The sequence below is a fragment of the Staurois parvus genome, unplaced genomic scaffold (assembly GCF_062004578.1).
Source record: "Staurois parvus isolate SC_StPar_1 unplaced genomic scaffold, SC_StPar_1.0 ptg000082l, whole genome shotgun sequence".
Taxonomy (NCBI): domain Eukaryota; kingdom Metazoa; phylum Chordata; class Amphibia; order Anura; family Ranidae; genus Staurois; species Staurois parvus.
In genome coordinates, this window is record NW_028317878.1 from 779,895 (window position 1) to 800,000 (window position 20,106).

General features: G+C 39.4%; 1 protein-coding gene across 2 annotated transcripts in view; it reads right to left on the reverse strand.

The window, feature by feature from the left end:
* CHN2 (chimerin 2) overlaps window positions 1-20,106 on the reverse strand; it is a 435,484-nt gene that overhangs the window by 23,814 nt on the left and 391,564 nt on the right. For both annotated transcript variants that reach the window (XM_089669879.1, XM_089669880.1), the window contains 2 exons: window positions 16,730-16,903; window positions 12,041-12,118 (listed from right to left, as the gene is read on the reverse strand). In XM_089669879.1, coding sequence (XP_089526005.1) covers window positions 12,041-12,118; window positions 16,730-16,903 — 252 coding nt within the window. The remainder of the gene's footprint in view (window positions 1-12,040; window positions 12,119-16,729; window positions 16,904-20,106) is intronic.

The following is a 20,106-nucleotide window of genomic DNA, read 5'->3' on the forward strand; positions in this document are numbered from 1 at the left end:
CCTTTTGCAGCAATTACTGCCTCAATGCGGCATGGCATGGAAGCTATCAGCCTGAGGCACTGCTGAGGTGTTATGGAAGACCAGGATGCTTCAATAGCGGCCTTCAGCTCTTCTGCATTGTTCGATCTCATGTCTCATCTTTCTCTTGGCAATTCTCTATGGGGTTCAGGTCAGGTGAGTTTGCTGGCCAATTAAGCATAGTAATCCCATGGTCATTGAACCAGGTTTTGGTGCTTTTGGCAGTGTGGGCAGCTGCCAAGTCCTGCTGGAAAATTAAGTCAGCATCCCCATAAAGCTCGTCTGCGGAAGGAAGCATGAAGTGCTCCAAAATCTCCTGGTAGACGGCTGCGTTGACCCTGGACTTAATGAAGCACAGTGGACCAACACCAGCAGATGACATGGCTCCCCAAATCAACACAGACTGTGGAAACTTCACACTGGACTTCAAGCATCTTGCAGTGTGTGCCTCTCCATTCTTCCTCCATACTCTGGTTCCTTGGTTTCCAAATGAGATGCAAAAGTTGCTCTCATCAGAAAAGAGGACTTTGGACCACTGAGCAACAGACCAGGCCTGTTTTTCTTTAGCCCAGGTAAGACGTTTCTGACGTTGTTTGTTGTTCAGGAGCGGCTTGACGAGAAATACGACATTTGAAGCCCATGTCCAGGATCTGTCTGTGTGTGGTGGCTCTTGATGCACTGACTCCAGCCTCAGTCCACTCCTTGTGAAAGTCCCCAACACTTTTGAATGGCGTTTTCCTGACAAACCTCTCTAGGCTGCGGTCATCCCTGCTGCTTGTGCACCTTTTTCTTCCACACTTTTCCCTTCCACATAACTTTCTATTAATGTGCTTTGATACAGCACTTTGGGAACATCCAACTTCTTTTGAAATTACCTTTTGAGGCTTTCCCTCCTTATGGAGGGTGTCAATGATGGTTTTCTGCACAACTGTCAGGTCAGCAGTCTTTCTCATGATTGCGATTCCTACTGAACCAGACTGAGAGACCATTTAAAGGCTCAGGAACCCTTTGCAGGTGTTATGGCTCAATTAGCTGATTAGAGTGGGACACTTTGAGCCTAGAATATTGCACCTTTTCACAATATTCTAATTTTCTGAGATTGTGGATTTGGGGTTTTCATGAGCTGTAAGCCATAATCATCACAATTATGACAAATCACGGCTTGAACTATCTTGCTTTGCATGTAATGAGTCTATCTCATATATTAGTTTCACCTTTTAAGTTGCATTACTGAAATAAATTATCTTTTGCACGATATTCTAATTTTTCGAGTTTCACCTGTATTTCTCGCACAAGCCATGGGTATATGTGGAATTACACCCCAATATACATTCTGCTACTTCATGTGTGAGACTTTTTGGGAGCCTAGCTATATACAGGAGCCTGAAATCCAATGACCACTTTGAAAGCCTGAAGGTGCGTAACTTCCTCATTTCACTTCCTCACTACCTATCACAGTTTCGGAGGCCCTGAAATGCCAGGATAGCTCCAAAACACCCCAAATGACCCCTTTTTGGAAAGTAGACACCCCAAGGAATTTAAAAATAGGCATGGTGAGTATTTTGCAGATCTCATTTTTTCTCACAAGGTTTTGAAATCTAAAAAAATTAAAGAAAAATTATGTTTTTGTTTTTTTCTTCATTTTCCAAAAACTTGTGGCAACAAAAGAGATCTGCAAAATATTCACCATGCTTCTTATCAAATTCCTTGAGGTTTCTACTAACAAAAAAGGGGTCATTTGGGGATGTTTGTTTCTATCCTGGCATTTCTATTGATTCAACATGCCTCTCAGCAAATAGTTTGGGGTGTCTACTTTCCAAAAAGGGGTTGTTTTGGGGCATTTTATGCCCAGCAGTAGAAGTTTATGCCACACATCATTCATTCTTCTAACCACCTGAAGACCAAGCCTTTTTGACACTTTTTGTTCACTTAAAAAAAAATCTGTATTTTTTTGCTAGGAAATTAATTTAAACCCCTAAACAGTATATATTTTTCAAAAGCAAACACCTTAGTGAATAAAATAGCGGGTGCTGCAATTTTTGTATGTTACATAGTACTCGCACAGCGATTTTTCAAACGCAATTTTTTTTAAAGAAATACACCTTTTGTTTTACTTTTAATGCACAAAAACACAATATATTGGCCAATTATTTGGTAAATTATAAAAGATGATGGTATGCTGAGTGAATAGATACCAAACATGAAAACTTTAAAACTGTGCATGCCCTGTGCAATGGCGACAAACTGCAGACAACATTTTAAAACCCTTTACAAGCTACCATTTTAGATTTACAGATTAGGTCTAGTGTTAGAATTACTGCCCTTGATCTGACATTCACGGTGATACCTCACATGCATGGTGCAACTGCCATTTACATACCAGCACAGGGTCAATGCTCACGAGGGTGCTTTTTTTCTTTTTTAAGATATCATGATTTTTTAAAATTATTTGTACACTGTACCATTCATTTTTTTTTTTTTTTTATCACATTTAATGCTATCACAGGGAATGCAAATATCCCATATAACTTCAATGGGCATTGTCATATATTCTTTTTTGATAAATCCTGGGTCTATCATACTCTAGATATCTCCTCTGCCCTTACATTATCTAATCAAACCAAGATCGCTGTGATCAGATGCTTTCCCAATTTACACATGGTGCTGTTTCTTAGACTGTAGAGAGGATTGGCACCACTCTGGTCTCCAATCAGCTCTATGGTCAGCTGGCAGAAACACCGGCTGCATTCTCAGGTTCCCCAGATGGCACGGGACTGCCCGAGAAGGCCGTGGAAGGCAGCGGGTGAGGGGGGGGCATCATCTCCCACTGCTTGTAAAAGCAATCCTGCAGCTAATCAGCAACTGGGATTGCTCTTACATGAAAGTTGCTTGTTGGCTGAAAAAAATTATACCAGGATGATGCCTGCAGCTGTAGGCATCATCCTGTATAACCATTCAAAGTCCAGTGATGTACCAGTACGTCGCTGGTCCTTGTTGGGTATATATGCCATGTTCTTTTTTTTTTTTCTGTATGCAGCCTGTTGGCTGAATGAAAAAAAAGAGAAGAAATCTCTGCTAGAAAAAGTGTGGGGTATGCCCACCATTAAATGCAGGTGCTGGCAGGTTCTGGGGCTGATCCCGCTAACGCTGCATTTTTGGGGACACTTTACTAATGTGAATGCTGGTATAGTGCTGATCTGATCAAAGATATTGATCTGTTCAGACACTATACTAGCAATGGAGGTTTATTGTGTATGAGCATCTTCTTGGCAATCAAGGGGTTAAATGTGATGACTGGTGTACTGATGGGCAATCTGACGCTATCTGGTAGGGGTGTGAAAACCATGGGAGTGCGAATCACGTATACATGTGATTTTGAGCACCCGTGCTGCCCTGTAGCTGACAATTGCGCGGTCATGCAACGCTGCACCAAAATTAAATTTAAGTCCTTTTTTCCCCACAAATTGAGCTTTGTGTCGGTGGTATTTGATCACCTGTGCGTTTTAAATATTTTGCGCTATAAAAAAAAAAACTGACAATTTTGAAAAAAAAAATATTTTGAACTTTTTGCATGTCCAGTACAAAAATGTAAAAATCTAATTTCATCATAAATTTAGGCCAAAATGTATTCTGTGACATGTCTTTGCTAAAAAAAATTCCAAGACGTGTAAATTAATTGGTTTACGTGAAAGTTATAGCGTCTACAAATGGCGGTATATATACTGGAATTTAAATTTTTTTTTTTTTATACTAATAATGGCGGTGATCAGCGACTTATGGCGGCAATCAGCGACTTATGGCGGGACTGTGGCGGACATTCTGACACCACCAGGTGGGAACTGACTTGAGGTCACTGACATCCCCAGTGACAGCAATACAGTGTTCAGTGCAAAAAAAACACTGACACTGTACTAATGGCAATGGGGAGGAAGGGTTAACATTAGAAGGCAAAGGGTTAACTGTGTGAGGGGAGTGTTTCACTAGGGGATGGGGGTGTGCTTCACTGTAAGCACACTGATCCAGAAAGGCTGTGCTCATCGATCTGGATCACTGTGCTCAAACTGACAGGGAGAAGAGCTGCATTGAAAACAATGCAGCTGTGCTCCCTGTCAGTGTTTGCCGGTAATCGCCAGGCAGGGACCCAGTGATTGACACCCGCGGCCGTGATCGGCAGCGTGTCACATGCCTCGAGTGCGCCCCCTACCCGATATGCAAAATCACGTATATACACGTGATTTTGCACAGCGGTACTGCCCTGCTGCAGTATAAGTACTGTGGCTGGTCGCCTAGTGGTTAATTACTTTTTACCCATATACCGATTTTTGAAATAAACTGTTTTCACCTTTTCTTCATCTCAATACTGTTGATCTCCTGCAGTCACTTTGGATGTAACTTTGTGTCTACAACCCTAATTCCAAAAAAGTTGGAAATCTGCAAATCTCAAACCCACGCTATTCACAATAGAAAACAAAAACAAACAATGTTGAGACAGGCCATGTTTACCACGGTGTAACTACCACTGTGAAACATCCACGCTTCTTTTAACAACACTCTGTAACAAAGTTGCTGGAGTTTTGGGAAAGGAATGCTGTCCCATTCTTGTCTGCTACAGGAATCTAACTGCTCAACAGTCCTTGGTCTTTGTCATATATCTCAATTCACGAAGTGCCATATATTTTTAGCTAGTGAAAGGTATTGACAGCAGGCAGACCAGTTAAGCACCTGGACTCTTATAATATGGAGCCATGCTGTTGTCATAAATGCAATATGCGATTTAGCTTTGTCCTGCTGAAATATGCAAGGCCTTCCCTGAAAAAGACGTTGTCTGGATTGGGGGCTTATGCTGCTCTAAAACCTGGATACATCTTTCAGCATTGATGGTGCCTTTCCAGATGCGCAAGATGCCCATTCCAGATGTACTAATATCCCCCCCATACCATCAGATGCAGGCTTTTGAACTGAGTGCTGCTAACAAGTAGGAAGGTCCCTCTCCTCTTTAGACTGGAGATCATGAAGCCTATGGGTGCCAAAAAGAATGTCAAAATTTGATTAGCCTGACTACAGAACAGTTTTTTCCACTTTGCAGCAGACCATTTTAAATGAGCTTTGGCCCAGAGAAGACGTCGGTGTTTCTGGATCTTAGTCAGATAGGACTTCTTCTTTGCGTGATTGAGTTTTACTTTGCATTTTTGGATGGTACGGTGAACTGTGTTCACAGACCGTGGTTTTTTTAAAGTATTCCTGAGCCCATACAGTGATGTCTTTCACAGAATCATGCCCGTTTTTTATGTAGTGCCGTCTGAGGGCCTGAAGATCACAAGCATTCATTATTGCGATTTGGCCTAGTCTCTGGCTATGCAGAGCAGAGGTATGCATGCGCTGAGAAGAAGACAGCAGATTGAAAATGAGCATGTGCTCATAAAGAAAAGACCTGGCATAGTTGCAAATACTTTAAATGGTCGTACTTGTTTGCACAGAAATGCGCGCATGCGCAAAAACATGCGAGTTGGCTCGGGTGCGCACACTGCAAGGACAGTGCCTGCACCCAGAGTTTGCTGATTGATCTTCTGCTACCAGTACTCCTTGTTCCTTTGTATCTTGTACTCCTTGACCTCCTGTTACTGACCTGGCTTGTCTCTGGACCTTTCTGCTGCCTGATTCCTGGTTTTGACCCTGGCTTTCTCTAAGGATTCTGCCTCTCCTGCCCAACCATGCATGACTTTGGCCTGACACATGACTACAATACTGCCTACTCCTTCTGATTCCTGTGTATGACCTTGGCTATTGTTCCTGACCATGCTCCCACCCAATCTCGGGCTTGCCACTCCGTGTATGACCTCGACTTTCATCCTAACTACTCTTCTTCAGTTCAGTACTGCCAGTCTGACCACACCACCACTTCGGGTGCCATCTTGCTTGTGGCCACCGCCTTGGTCCTGCTGCATCTCCAAGAGCAACAGAGGTCCTGCCATCAGTCCTTACAGACCAGCTGACAACTATCCAGAGGACTCTGCTGCCAGCAACCACCAGAACTACCTAAAGGCACCCATGCTTCTTTGGGCCTTGCACTCCCTGTTCTCACCTTCAGGAGTGCTCATTGCTCAGCTGCAACGGAAGCCCTCTTGTCAAGTTGGCCCCCAACCAGGTACATGACAGTTAGTACCATTTAGTTTGCCAGCTTTTTCTTGCCCTGTCCCAGCTTTTTTGAGACATGTTGCTGCCATAACCTCAAAATAACCTTATTATTTTCTTAAAATGGTACATTTTCTCAGTTTAAAAACATTTGATATGTTTTCTATTGTGAATAAAATATGGGTTTGTGAGATTTTCTAATTGTTGCATTCTGTTTTTATGTAGATGTTACACAGCGTTCCATTTTTAGAATTGGTTTGTATACCTATGTTCTCCAGCAATGGCTGCTTTGTATTTCCTGATCATGACAACGCAAGACCATGTCTGTGTAATGTGTGTTATAACAGCTGCTTTTATTCTACATCTGAAACCTATTTAACAGGGTGACAACCTAGCAGCACAATTAAGACAAAAGCACTGTTACCCTATAACAGTGCCTGCAAAAGGTCCTTGTTGGCAGGCAAGTGGGTATTATTTTAATGAACACTGCAGACTTTAAATAAATTGAAAATTACTTTGAAGTTAACATATTAAAACTTATATGATATTTCACAAATACTTTAATGTTGAAAACTACTTATTTCAGATGATTTTTGCTGAGAGTATTTGTTATTGTTTGTAGTGCAGTCTGCCTATAAAAAAAAAAAAAAAAAAAAAAAAAAGACGCTGGGAAATACTTTGGTGGCAATGTTGACACAGCGGTAACACAGAAATATGTAGAGTGCCATAAAGAGAGATAGCAGCATACCTCACCACCTTGAACAGAAGTGAAAATCAGTGCAGGGAAATCATTTTCTAAAAATATGCATGTCTTAAATCAATGGAATGTCAACTGGACAAACAGAAGGACAGGGTTTCCCTTGTTTTGTGTTCACAGCCTGCAGACTTTATAATCTTTCTAGGCTGCCCAAGATGTAAGACCAGCATGACACTGGGATTTATTTTTAAAAATAGGAAAGAAACATGGTGGTGTGCAACTGTGCATATAGGCCAGCAGTTTATAGAAGTTTTTTCCTTAACACAGGTTATAATGTGAAACATAAAAATACTGCAGTGTTTCTCAACCTTTTTTCAGTCAAGGCACCCTTTAAAATTCTGCACAATCTCAAGGAACCCCAATCTAAAATGTAAAAAACTATTCTACACACATCCTGTACACTCAGTATTAGAGGTGATTTATTCTTCCAAAGCAAATACACCTTTGCACACTGTTACTGACTAGTATTCCAGTGTGTCTCTCTCATTTTCTCTCCCACACTCTGATAATGTGACCCCAGTGCTGACAAAGAAGGTCAGGGGAGGGCCAAACAAGGATGAAGTGCATGTACCCGATGTCCTCCTTATCAACTGATTATGTCATTGGTTCTTAGGATGTTGGCAGCTAGAAGGTCATAAAAGTGCACAATAAAAACTAAAAGGCAGCATTGATCCACCTGCTGGCTTGTATACCATTTTTGGGCATTTTACCAAGACACCTGTGAAGAAGCCTGAAGGCACTCTAGTTGAGAAAGGCTGTTGTACTGTACCTTTTCATAGTCTGGGGTGAGTTGGCACTATTTCAGATGAACAAATATCAAGAGCTAGGATTAGAGTGGCAATGCAGATTAAACTAATTTCATTCCAACCCAATCCCATGACCATGCATGAAATTCAGGTGGCTATTGAGCTGTTTAGGGGTATGCCTATGAGGGGTGGCCATATCCAGTTCTGACATCAGAAGCTCTATTATCGCACACGGGGACTTTCTAACAAGCTGGAAAATCTATCTGCATTCAGGCTAAACCAGATGTATGGCACTACAACTTATTTACTGAGTTTCTTAGGAAATAGAAGCTAGTTCCTGCCTGTTGCTCCCAAAGAGCCATCCAGCAATCGATGGTCAGTAAAGCAAAATAACTTCAGAAAAGAAACATGTCCGGTAAAGCTAGTTTGTGCAAGGTGAGTAATTAAGAGCACAGTTCTTGAAATGGCAGCCTGGTAGGTGGCATTGGGTCTTACAGCTGTAGCAAAAGCTCTGTATTATTTTCTAACAGCGACAGTAATGATGTATCTCATTATTTGCTATGCTTTCATCTGCACTCTCAATAAACAATTAAACTCATTTTAGGAACAAAAAAAAACAGCAGCTGCACCCATCAGGACATTAAACTGCTCCTTTGTTCTGTGAAAGTCATTTCTCAATGAATTGTCTCTGTCAACACGGGATCAGTGAGAACCATTCACACAAATGGGCCTGACCGTCTGATCCAAAACATGCTGCACCTGTTTCACATGCCCTGACCATGTGACTGCCCAGCCCTTGGATCACTTTATAACCTATTCAATGCCAAAGAGAACACAAATACTGTATATTAGCTATGAAAAGCATGGACGCTGACTGTGGCTGAGTAGACCATAATCAAAAATACATGTTTTAAGGCAACCTTAGCAAAGATGCTCCTTTGAGCAGCCATCCAGGAATATGACCCATATATGACATGGAACTGAGCAATCACTATTTACTTGTGAAATGGATATCTAAACTAAATACACATAGTACTGTCCCCTGAACAAGGTGCCCTGCATTACAGCAGTGTGTCATGTCATTATGTCAGCGTTGTTCTTTGTATTATCCAGGGCCACCCATCACTAGGAAAAGACCAAAGAGGACCCAGCACCTCATATTACCAGCCAGAAGACATCAGAAAAAGGCAAGTAAACGCATACCGCTGGTGGGAGCTATAAGGGAATTGGGGGTCCTCTTGAGTGGGAGGGAACATGGAGCCCAGAGTTGGGGTTTGAGGTTAATAAAGTATGTAATTCTCTAAATGCAAAACAATAAAGAAAATTAAAATTAATAGAGCAACTGGCTTTATGGGCTATAGAAGAGAGTCTATTTTACTATCATTTTTTGGCTGGTATTCACTTAAAGTGAATGGCAAATTTTTAGCATGTGCCATTATAAAGTTTTGCATACACTCACACATAAAAACAAATTTTATGGAAATTATAAAACAAGTAAAGTGCTGTGCTATAAATATATATAAAAAGCAATGAGCGGATTGTTGCTATAATACAACAAAATATTGCTATATTACTATCAATAAAGGATATAGATGAAAACAAAGTTTGTGAATCTGTGATTATTAGAGCGTAAAATAATCTGTGCAAACAAATCCATGAAACCAACCACAATGTCCAAAAAAAATTCTCCCAAAAAATTGCAAAAAATAAAACCTATTTGAAAGGTCATGTAAAGGCCTCCAGCATAGACCACAAAGGGTATTTGCTTACCCTACAAATGGGCCCTCATTACAGGGGCACTGTGCACTTTCAAATGGGATTTTATTGAGCACACTTTTTTGGGAGAATTTTTTTGCACATTGCAGTTTGTTTCACAAATTTGTTTGCACAGATTATCTTGGACTTTAATAATAATGGACTCACACATTTTGTGTTTGCATATACTGTATATCCTTTATTGATAGTAATATAGCAACATTATATTTTTAATCAGCATATTGTTTTTAATATATATTTATAGCACAGCATGTTACATATATAAATATTTTATTCAGTGAGACTGTGACAGTATGAAATATTTAATTTTCCTCCACTTCACAAATGACTACATTTTGTGATGTCATAGAGTATATGTGTAGCAGAAAACAGGTTTTATGGTTTCCCCTCCTCTGTGTTAATAAGGACAGTAACATGATGAGAATGTCTTTTTCTAAAAGACAGGACTCCTTGTGAAACCTAAAACTGTTTTCCAAACAGGCATCAACATAATTATTTTATAGAGTCACCTTATTGGTACTAAGGGGATTGATTACAAATATCAAAATGCATTTGCAAAGATTTCCACTCCATTGAACAAAATGGCTTGCACTTTGTAGAGCTGAAACTGAATCCATAGTCTCTTTTCCAAAAATACCCTTCACTTCTTTTAGAGTGGAAAAATATCTCTGTGTATTAATGTGATGGCTTTTTAAAAAAAAATACTTGGTTACATTGAGGACTAGTAAAAATTGTGTTTATAAGTTGAAGAACAAAGTTCTCAGCATTATACTGCCCATAGTTTATATCCTGGGTTGACATAGGACCTTTGAACGGCAGCTGAGACATAATATCACATTTTGGTTGTCTCACAGAACAGAAAATGGAGTTTAAAGTGGCCCTATCAGGGGGTTAAGAAAATCCAAACAACATCATTGTAATGAAGGAGGTTTATACCTACTGTAAATTCCAGTATATATACACCATAGTTTGTAGATCCTATAACTTTCACACAAACCAATTAATATACACTCATTGGGATTTGTTTTTACCAAAGACATAGCAGAATAACTTTTGGCCTAAATTTATGAAAACATTTTTTTAATATTTTTTTTTCTTATTGAACATTTTATAGGAGATTTTTGCCCCCAAATTTTTTGTTTTTTAGTTTAGAAAATAAACACCCAGTTATGATCAAATACCACGAAAAGAAACCTCTATTTGTGTGAAAACAATTTATATAAATTTAATTTGCGTACAGTGTACAGTAAAACCTTCCAGAGCTTAAGTGGTTAAACATTCCCCACTGTAGCCAAAATTAAAGCAAAATGTTATGTTGAGATGTACTTTAAAGTGAAACTGTAGCATACATCTTTATTATCAAAGTTTGGATGGAGTGGGAGAATGTTTGTCAGGTTATTGCTGTCTGAGTTCTGTTGGAGAAGATCTCATCTTCTCTCTATCCTGATGACCACCCTGGAAGTGAGAAAACCTTCAACACAGAGATACTGACAATAATAAAACATAAAGCTTCTAACCAGTGGCATCTCTTGTCAGCAATGGCCCCTGGGCAAAAACAATTTGTGTTCCCTAATTCAATTAAAAAGAGAAGTGTGGGTTATTTCCCCCCAATTATACTTACCTATTATGCTGCATCGGTCTGATTCTGCATCTGTCCCCTGCCGGCTCTAAGGGTGAGAACACAGTGATCATATGACCACTGATAGCTGAGTTCTCACAGCTGTTCTGAGTAGAGAGCGGTGACTGTCAGTCACCACTGTCTGCTCTGCCCCCTCACTGGAGTGCTGGGCTGTGAAGGGGGAAGGAACAGCTGGCTCTGGCTCTCAGCACACCGCTGAAAGGCTGAGCCAGGTGCGGACTCTGGGGTGGATCCCTACTATAAAGTCGGAATCTTTCCCCAGCCTGTGTGACGTCAGCCGAGAGGGCTTCAGCCCACTGTCAGCTGAAAGCGGGTCACAGGAGTGCTGAACGAACTGTAATTCACAGGAGAAGTACAGGCAAAAGAGCTTTAGCTGTACTTCTCCTTTAAATACATAAGTACAAACATGTATTTGCTGCGTATACAGATGCAGGTTACTAGCAGACCAATAGAACATTTAGGTCTTCATGAAGAAAGGCTCCTGCCCAAAATGTAGGTAGTGCCTTGGTCAATGGAACAGTGAGAGGGTGCCCCCACTACCCTCCTGACTCTTAATGGGCTCCTAAATCCCAGGGCCTACATGCATCCATTCAATGTACACAAATGGTCTATCTACTGTATCTATCATCCATCTATCTATCTATCTATCTATCTATCATCCATCTATCATCCATCTAACCCTTCACGGTTTATTCAAAACTAAATAAAGTTAGGCATATACTACACTATAATAGAGGACACTTTTGAGTTCAAAGACCTGTTACCTGTTAACCACCTGGTATAAAATTGTAGTTTTATTGTATTTATTTCTGAACAAAATTACTGTATTTTATTATATCATAATAATTTTATATTTTCCAGCATAACAGTAAAGAGATCCAATGAAGAGTAAAACTGATATAAGAAATAAAACATTACCTAGCACAACACAGACACAATCCATTCCATCACTGATGTTTACTAATAACTCACCTCGATCAAACGACATTTTTACATCTTCAATGTGCTCTGTAAAACCTGAAACTCTGTACAGGCCTTCTGACGTCAAGCCTATAAGCAGAAAGTGGAAAAAATGCAATAAATCTATCTACATTGTTACATATTTTGATACAAACTTACTAGAAGAATGACCAAAATTTAAATTCTTACGTAAGTGAAATTTTACAGAAATGCATTGGGATCAACTGGAGGCAAAACACTGCAGAAAATCATTAGAATTAATTAGAAGCATAATTTTACTGCATATCCATATCTAGTGGGTTAAATGTATACATCCAGTGTGGATGGGAGAACCCTCCCCAATATGCCTTTGTGTTCTGACAGCAGGGAGACTTGACCCACCGCCAGAAAATACTGACAAGCACTGCCAGCGGTGTGCAGAAGGCAATCGGTAGATCAACTTCTGTACAACCACCCTGCCCATACATGAATCCAAATTCAGCCAGAACCTGCAGAACTAGCCGAATTCTTATCTATGTATGGCCAGCTTAAAAATACAAGATATTTTATAAGGGGAAAGGAACAAGATGCACTTTTACTCTTGACTTAAAAGTAGAACTATAGGCAAAACTTTTTTTTGGATAGAGTAAAGGAGGACTATAACCCTTATAAGTTTTTTTTGCCATCTGTGTCCCATTGGGGAGATTTATCTTCACTTCCTGTCCCATACCCAAGACAGGGAATGAGAGGAAATCCCTGAAAAATTAAAGGAATCCCTTGGGGCCCTCCCCAGGTCTCCTAAACTTGTTTTTTTAGGGATGCTCCAGCATAGCTCTAAGGAAGGGTGCATGCCCCTGAAAAGAGTCATCTCGTCAGCTCAGCAAGATTGCATGGCAATGTGCGATTCTAATGTGATTTTATTCTCCACTTTTGTAAGTATTCATTTGGCATCAGTTTTGTTTTATAAACAATAAATCACTGGTAATGCACTAGGCGTTTGCGCTGTCCTGTTTGTTCTTTTTGTAGTTGCTACAAGATTTCCCCATCTGAGGAGGGATGCATCAACTATAGATCTCCGGTGGAGTTCACAGTTCATCATTCATGGCCCCTTTTTACTTTGGCGTAAGTCTGAGTGCTGGAAGTGACAGTGTTTTATGGCTTGTGATAGTTTGATAGTGACCTCACTATCAGTAATGAGTATGTGCTGGAAGTCTTTGTTATTACTTTTAGAACTTGGCCACATTTTGACTGCATGGTGTTAATGTACTAAAGACAAATAACCTGTTCGCTTTGAAAGGGAATTTTCACTTAGTGAATGAGGTGACGCTCTACTGACTTTCATCATCCAATCTCTTGCAAACAAACATACTGTTTTTTTATTTTCATCCCAAAGTATATTGCAAAATTGGTATTTAGAAAAGCGCCACACCCTCCAATTATACAGCAGCAACTCTAACTCCAAAAATATGGATAAATCAAATCAAACATAAGAGTGCGCTAAAAAAACATGTGCAAGTCCATAAATCAAATATGTGAAAGTCCAATATATATAGCTCATGTGACAAATATACAACACCGTGAGCAATCCACCACCAAATCAATCGAATACACTCACCAGAGCTAAGTGCTGATCAAATTATAGACCAGCCTTAGCGTTTTTGCTCTGGGAGCGAAGAAAACGGCAACCTCCAGACTTTAGATATAATATTCTGCAGTATTAGATTTTAGCTGATAGACACCCTTCTATAGTGTAGGCAGGAAATGAGGAGGAATACTCTGCAGCCACTCTTCCATGAGTGGGCAATCGCCACAGCTCCATGTATATCGGGACCGCATTAAAAAATAAAGAAGAATGTAATCGTGCAGCATGTCTTTACAATACCTATATATTAAAAGGTTTAAAATCCACTCACAAATTAGGTGTCTAGCTGACACCAGCATCAATCGCATAGGCAGGGAAAAGAACCGCAGCTCCGTTTGTTCAGCTGTCTCCCGACAATAGCAGGGAGCGTCCTGACGTCAGCATCCGACAGACCATGCCCTACGGGTTTCGTCACTAATATATACCTATATCGAATTTTCAAACCACACTAAATCCCATACCTTCTATGGGATTGAAAAAATAAAAAAACATTGGAGAGGTACAGATATGATTAAAGAGATATCCAAAAAGGAGACTTTTTAGATATATGAATTTAATTCCTTGAAACCTAATGGGTTGAATATAGGCATCGATTTAAATAGTTTAACAAATTTTTTGAGGGTATGAAGGCTATATATATATCTATTTCCTGCATTTTGAATATATTGGATTTAATGAATAATAGGTAGATGAATTTATTCATTATATATATTATTGATGGTTTTTTTATACATTTTTTTCATTTTTATAGATTTATTTTTTTCTATATATTTTTATTAATGATTAATATAAATATAGTTTTGTGTTCATAATTGTTTGGCGAGGATTATATTCAACTTTCTAATATTAAATTGTGTAGTTTTTATTTTATTTAATTTTATTATTTTCTTAAATTTATTTTTTGAGTAGAGTGATGCTTTAATAGGGAAGTATGGCCCTTTAAACGGACTTGATTGTCCGTAGGGTTAGATGATTTTCCAAATTCTGTGTTTTTTGATGTATATATTTATGTATGATTACCATGGTGTTTAGTTTGGAGGATATGTCCACTACATACAATGGTAATAAAGTATGATGTAGTATTGGAGCAGTGGTTGTAAATTTAATGCCGCTGACACTGATTGAGATGTCACCGCAATGCATGCGGTATATATTTGAATGGTCTGACGTTTGCATCCGTACCGCCCCGTGAGGACGTCGGGGTGACGAAACGCGTAGGACGTGGTCTGTTGGATGCGGACGTCAGGACGCTCCCTGCTATTATCGGGAGACAGCTGAACGAATGGAGCTGCGGTTCTTTTCAGTGCCTATGCGATTGATGCTGGTGTCAGCTAGACACCTTATTTGTGAGTGGATTTTAAACCTTTTAATAAATAGATGTTGTAAAGACATGCTGCACGATTACATTCTTCTTTATTTTTTAATGCGGTCCTGATATACATGGAGCTGTGGCGATTGCCCACTCATGGAAGAGTGGCTGCAGAGTATTCCTCCTCATTTCCTGCCTACACTATAGAAGGGTGTCTATCAGCTAGAATCTAATACTGCAGAATATTACATCTAAAGTCTGGAGGTTGCTGTTTTCTTCGCTCCCAGAGCAAAAGCGCTAAGGCTGGTCTATAATTTGATCAGCACTTAGCTCTGGTGAGTGTATTCGATTGATTTGGTGGTGGATTGCTCACGGTGTTATATATTTGTCACATGAGCTATATATATTGAACTTTCACATATTTGATTTATGGACTTGCACATGTTTTTTTAGCGCACTCTTATGTTTGATTTGATTCAATGTATATTGCAGTTTAAAAATTGCTAACATCTGGGAGGGAAGTAGTGATGGGTCCTGCAGCTGCAGCCTGGGAAATTCCCTATTTCTCTTCAGTGAAGAACACTTTCTCCTGCTCAGAATCATTGTTACAGGCCTCTATAGTCACTAGGTACCAGGGAAGGAGGGAGGTGGGAGAGTTATAAAACTATAACTTGGGAAAAGGGCAGTTTCCGCATTGACATCAATAAATGGAGCTTAAGTACGGTATTTAAAGCACACAAATGTATTCTAAAATAACACATACTTCATAATTGATTGCACAGAGCACAGAAACCTCTCTGGAAAAGGAGATATTTGTTGCTATGGAACAATACTGGCAGTTCTTATTTAAGAAAATATGATAAATCATGAAATAAGTATACGTGTATTCAAGAGTACTATGTTAAAGAAGCACCCCGATGATTTTCCTTATTTTCTAAACTGCACATCATACTGCTAGTAATGTTATCTTGATCTAGATGAACATACTGTATTTAACATCCCTTTTGCCTAGTACACATGAAGAGAAAATTGGATGAAAAATACTGCTTTCGGAGCGATTGACCGATAATATGATCATTAGAATACAGCTTTCAAGAGCTGATCGCGACAGTTTATGTGAAATTATCTGAAGGGACAATCACTAAAATTTTTCTTGTAAGATAGTCTGTAAAACATTGAGTGACCAAGACCATGCGTGCTTGGAAACAAAAAAAACACATTACAATACAATACATTATATCACTTCCAAAGTTGTATTCTGTCTTAAGAGAATTTTCGTAGCTTTAGTAACCTCTTCATTTTCAATATGAGACTAGAATGCATAAAATACGGACAATTATTCATCCGATATTTTCATTGTGTGTATGAGGCGTTACACAGAGTATTCGCTTCAAAACATAACGTATAGATTTGTAGCGATTGACTCCTTTAAAGGTTTATAACAGAATATGATTACGATCTACATTGATAAGGACAGTAGAAAAGTCCACATTAGAAATCTCTTCCAACAGAAGGCTTATCAGGATCTCTCAGACAATTATAAGCTTGGAAAAGGGTTTCTCTTATACTACCTGCTCACATGCTCTGTAATGACAAAGATGGCTGTTGCCTTACAGATAGAGGTCTATGTATAAGAGAACAGCATGATAGCTATAATTGGGTTTGTGATAATTCAATGCCCATTTATCTCAGGGGAAGAGAGATAAAGACCATGCAACCTTTAGATTGGTGTATAATTGGAAGAAGCAATGGACGGGAATAAATGGCTCACCTCTCTGCTCAATCTCCTGGATACACATGTCCACCACCATGGGCCTTGGGGTATTGTGTGCTTTCACCAGAGTGGTAAGGTCACAGCTGTATACCTTCTTAATGCGCTTCAGATCTGGCTGGCAGTCATTGGGCACATATTTGGAACACTGTTTATGTACATTCAATCCACAGTCTGAAAAGGAAAAAATACAAGTAGTGAACAAAAAATTCAAATTGGTACGCATCAAAAAGATGTCACACCAGAGTAACAATAATTACCATACTGCAGCTGAAACAAGGTTACTTGCCACCAGAGGTGACAATTAAGAAAAATTGTTACTTTCCTTGCATGGGAAAATACAGGTTCAATTTAAAGAAAACCTTTAAAAAAAAACAAAAAAAAAAAACACAGAGGCCTCTATTACCAATCCCATTACTGACTAATTCTGCAGATGCTAGTTGCCTGGCAGTCGGATTCTGACCCTCTGATTCAACATTGTAAGTCACTTACAAAAAATTCTTTTGATATGTATGATTTGCATATGCTGAGTTGGGTCAGAAACGCAAAATATAGAAGCCAGATTGTCCACAGCAAGCAGACAACTGAAGAAAGGTAAAAATTGTAAAACCCTTATTTATCCACAGCAGATTTATTCAAAAGAACTTCTCACTCCTTTTGGGGAGACAATAAACACACCATTTTTATTTTTCCTACTATTTCCATTCCTTTTATCAACATACGTATGACATTAACATAAATCCACATGCTGATGTTCCCAATCAGAGGCCCCAGTCCACATGTATTAATGTAACAGCTATAAAGAATTCTAAATGGACATGGGACCCTACATGGGAAATATGTGACCACACAGCAGTATGATTCATGATAAGTAAACCATTTCCACGTCATGTAGGTTGAAGATTTAGCCACGACAAGGCTGACCTGGCAGATTGATGCTCATCTGAGCTGGCAACACATCATAGTTAATAATTTTTCAGCAGATAAATTGTGTTCCTTTTCACTGTACATGTGGGTCTTTTCTGAACTTGGCCCTGACATGGGAGCTGTTGGGAAATGTCTGTGCTATTTTTGTAAAGTCAGACAAGGATTTTATATAGAAGCCAAAGATAGAAACGAAAACTATTTGACTTCAAGTGGAAATTCCCATGAATGTCTCCAAATATAAAATACTTTTCTGGAAGAATGTATATTTTGTTATGTCTGCTGAAGGACTGACAGCTAATGACAGCCTGTATTTCATACATTATTACAGTACTAATGCTATGTAGCAACTTCAATAAACATACATTTTTCTGCAATTAAAAAAAACATGACAAAAAAAGCATTAAATAACCCCTTACATACTGCTATACAATTGACCATTATATGCATGTAGGAAGACTTTAAAACATATCTACACCCACAAACAAAAATATAATATATTGAAGGTTACCAGTTCTTAGATGTCACAGCTGCATTTGTTAATTTTTCCAGTTTCAGCATTTCTTCACTTGGTGATCCTGCCAGTAACACACTTCTTGTCCTGGGGTGACAATGCTTCCTCACTGTACTATATCTATCTAGGGAGGTGAAACATTGCCATCCTAGGACAGAACCACAGAACACCTCCCTCACTTATCTTCTCCAAACCAAAAAAGAGGTGTTTTGTAGGCCACAGAAATAGCTGGGAACAATGTAACTGTAAGGGTGCAGCAGAGTCATAGAGCACAGGAAGTTATTAAATGGCAGGATTTCTGGAAGGATCAACAGATATTTTTGCACTTACTGAACAGATATAGTAACTTAAGAAAATGTACAAAAAAGTTTTAAACACGTAAATATGATATACATACCTATTTACTAATGCTATCAGCAGAAGAATTAAATAGTAAATGTTAACTAAGAGAGTGAAGTTCCACTTTAAAGGACCAAAAGGGAGAAAAGATATTCATTGTAAGAGTTTGCATATTCTTTTTTCTGTATGACAACCAAAAAAGTTTTCAGTTTTGGATAATCAAAAGGAATCACAAGCTATTGATGAATTTTATCCTGAGCCTAGCCTCACTTTTTGGCCAGTCATTGTATTTGGGACATGCATGTCCCCTGTCAAGTGAGGATAACAGCCCAAAACAGGAAACCTCATTCAAAGGTTAGCAACGGCAGTCTGGTAAAATATCTTTAAACATATAATAATGTTAACTGAAAGGAACATGTACAGTATACGTGCAGGTGGGCAAAGCAGTAGCAATAATAAAATGGAAAGCAGCTTGAGAACTCCCTGCCATTTGATGTCATGGGCCACAACTTTTGTGCCTTTCCTCAAATCTGGTAATGGAAGATGCTTGATGTTGCACAAAGGTACAGAGAAAAAAAAGAGAGTAAAATCACAATTATTTGAGAGCCAAGCTAGGGGACAAAACACAGTTTTACTCAGTGCCCATGAATGCTGGGCCCTTGGCCAGGAAACACTCTGACTGCAGGAGTATGTGCATATAACCCTTGTACCATTTTGCAGTGTTTGGTGGCCATTATGGAGGATGTTTTTTTTTTACAGAAAAGCAGCAACCATGTACTGTTTTACTTTTAGGTACAAAGTATCTTTGGATTATGGTTTCCATAAATGTAGATGCCTAATTTTATATACAGATGTAGCACCCTCTTAGACAGGTTGCTAGTTAGGTTAGGTAAATTTAGTTCTTGCGGCTCCCCAGTAATCAGTGAAGCAACTTGTGATTATTTTGGGCTGTTCTGGGTTTCACTGGTTGCAGGTTTGGCTTCTTCTCCCTGCCTTCTGCAGGATTCTGGTATGCAGTAGACTGGGAAAGTCCAAGCGCAGGCTGAATATTTATGTGGTTCCAGCCACTCCCTGGGGAAGTGTGCCCAGTAGGTGGCTGGGGAGTGCATACATAGTCTGAGGCCTGGACTGGACCAGCAGAGTTCTTGTCCAGGAGAAGAAGTTTCCAGCTTGAAGGGCTGCCATCCTTCTGGGCAGTCCAGCTGTGACTCTACATTTACTCATCGAGGTTCCAGCTATGCTTAAGCTGGGGTCCTGCTCAAGTGCTCATTGCGGTCCCAGCTGTGTGGGGCCTGTTTTACTGGACTTTGCTGGGATTTCACTGAGGATCTGGTCCTGAGAGTTCATGGGAGAAATGTTTGACTGATATTGGAAGGAAGCATCCAAGTATTCAGAGACATTTGTGAGTACAGACCTGTGTGTAAGATCCTAGTGACTGTGTACTGCTACTATTCTCTGTGCATCAGTGTCAGTTCTTGCTCAAATTTGGACATTTTCTATGATGTCTCAGTGTGGATTAGTCCCCTAGTTGCTGCTGCAAGAAGCTTTGAAAAAGTGAGAATTGTCCTTGTGTTTTTATATTGTGCTACTGGAGTAGCCC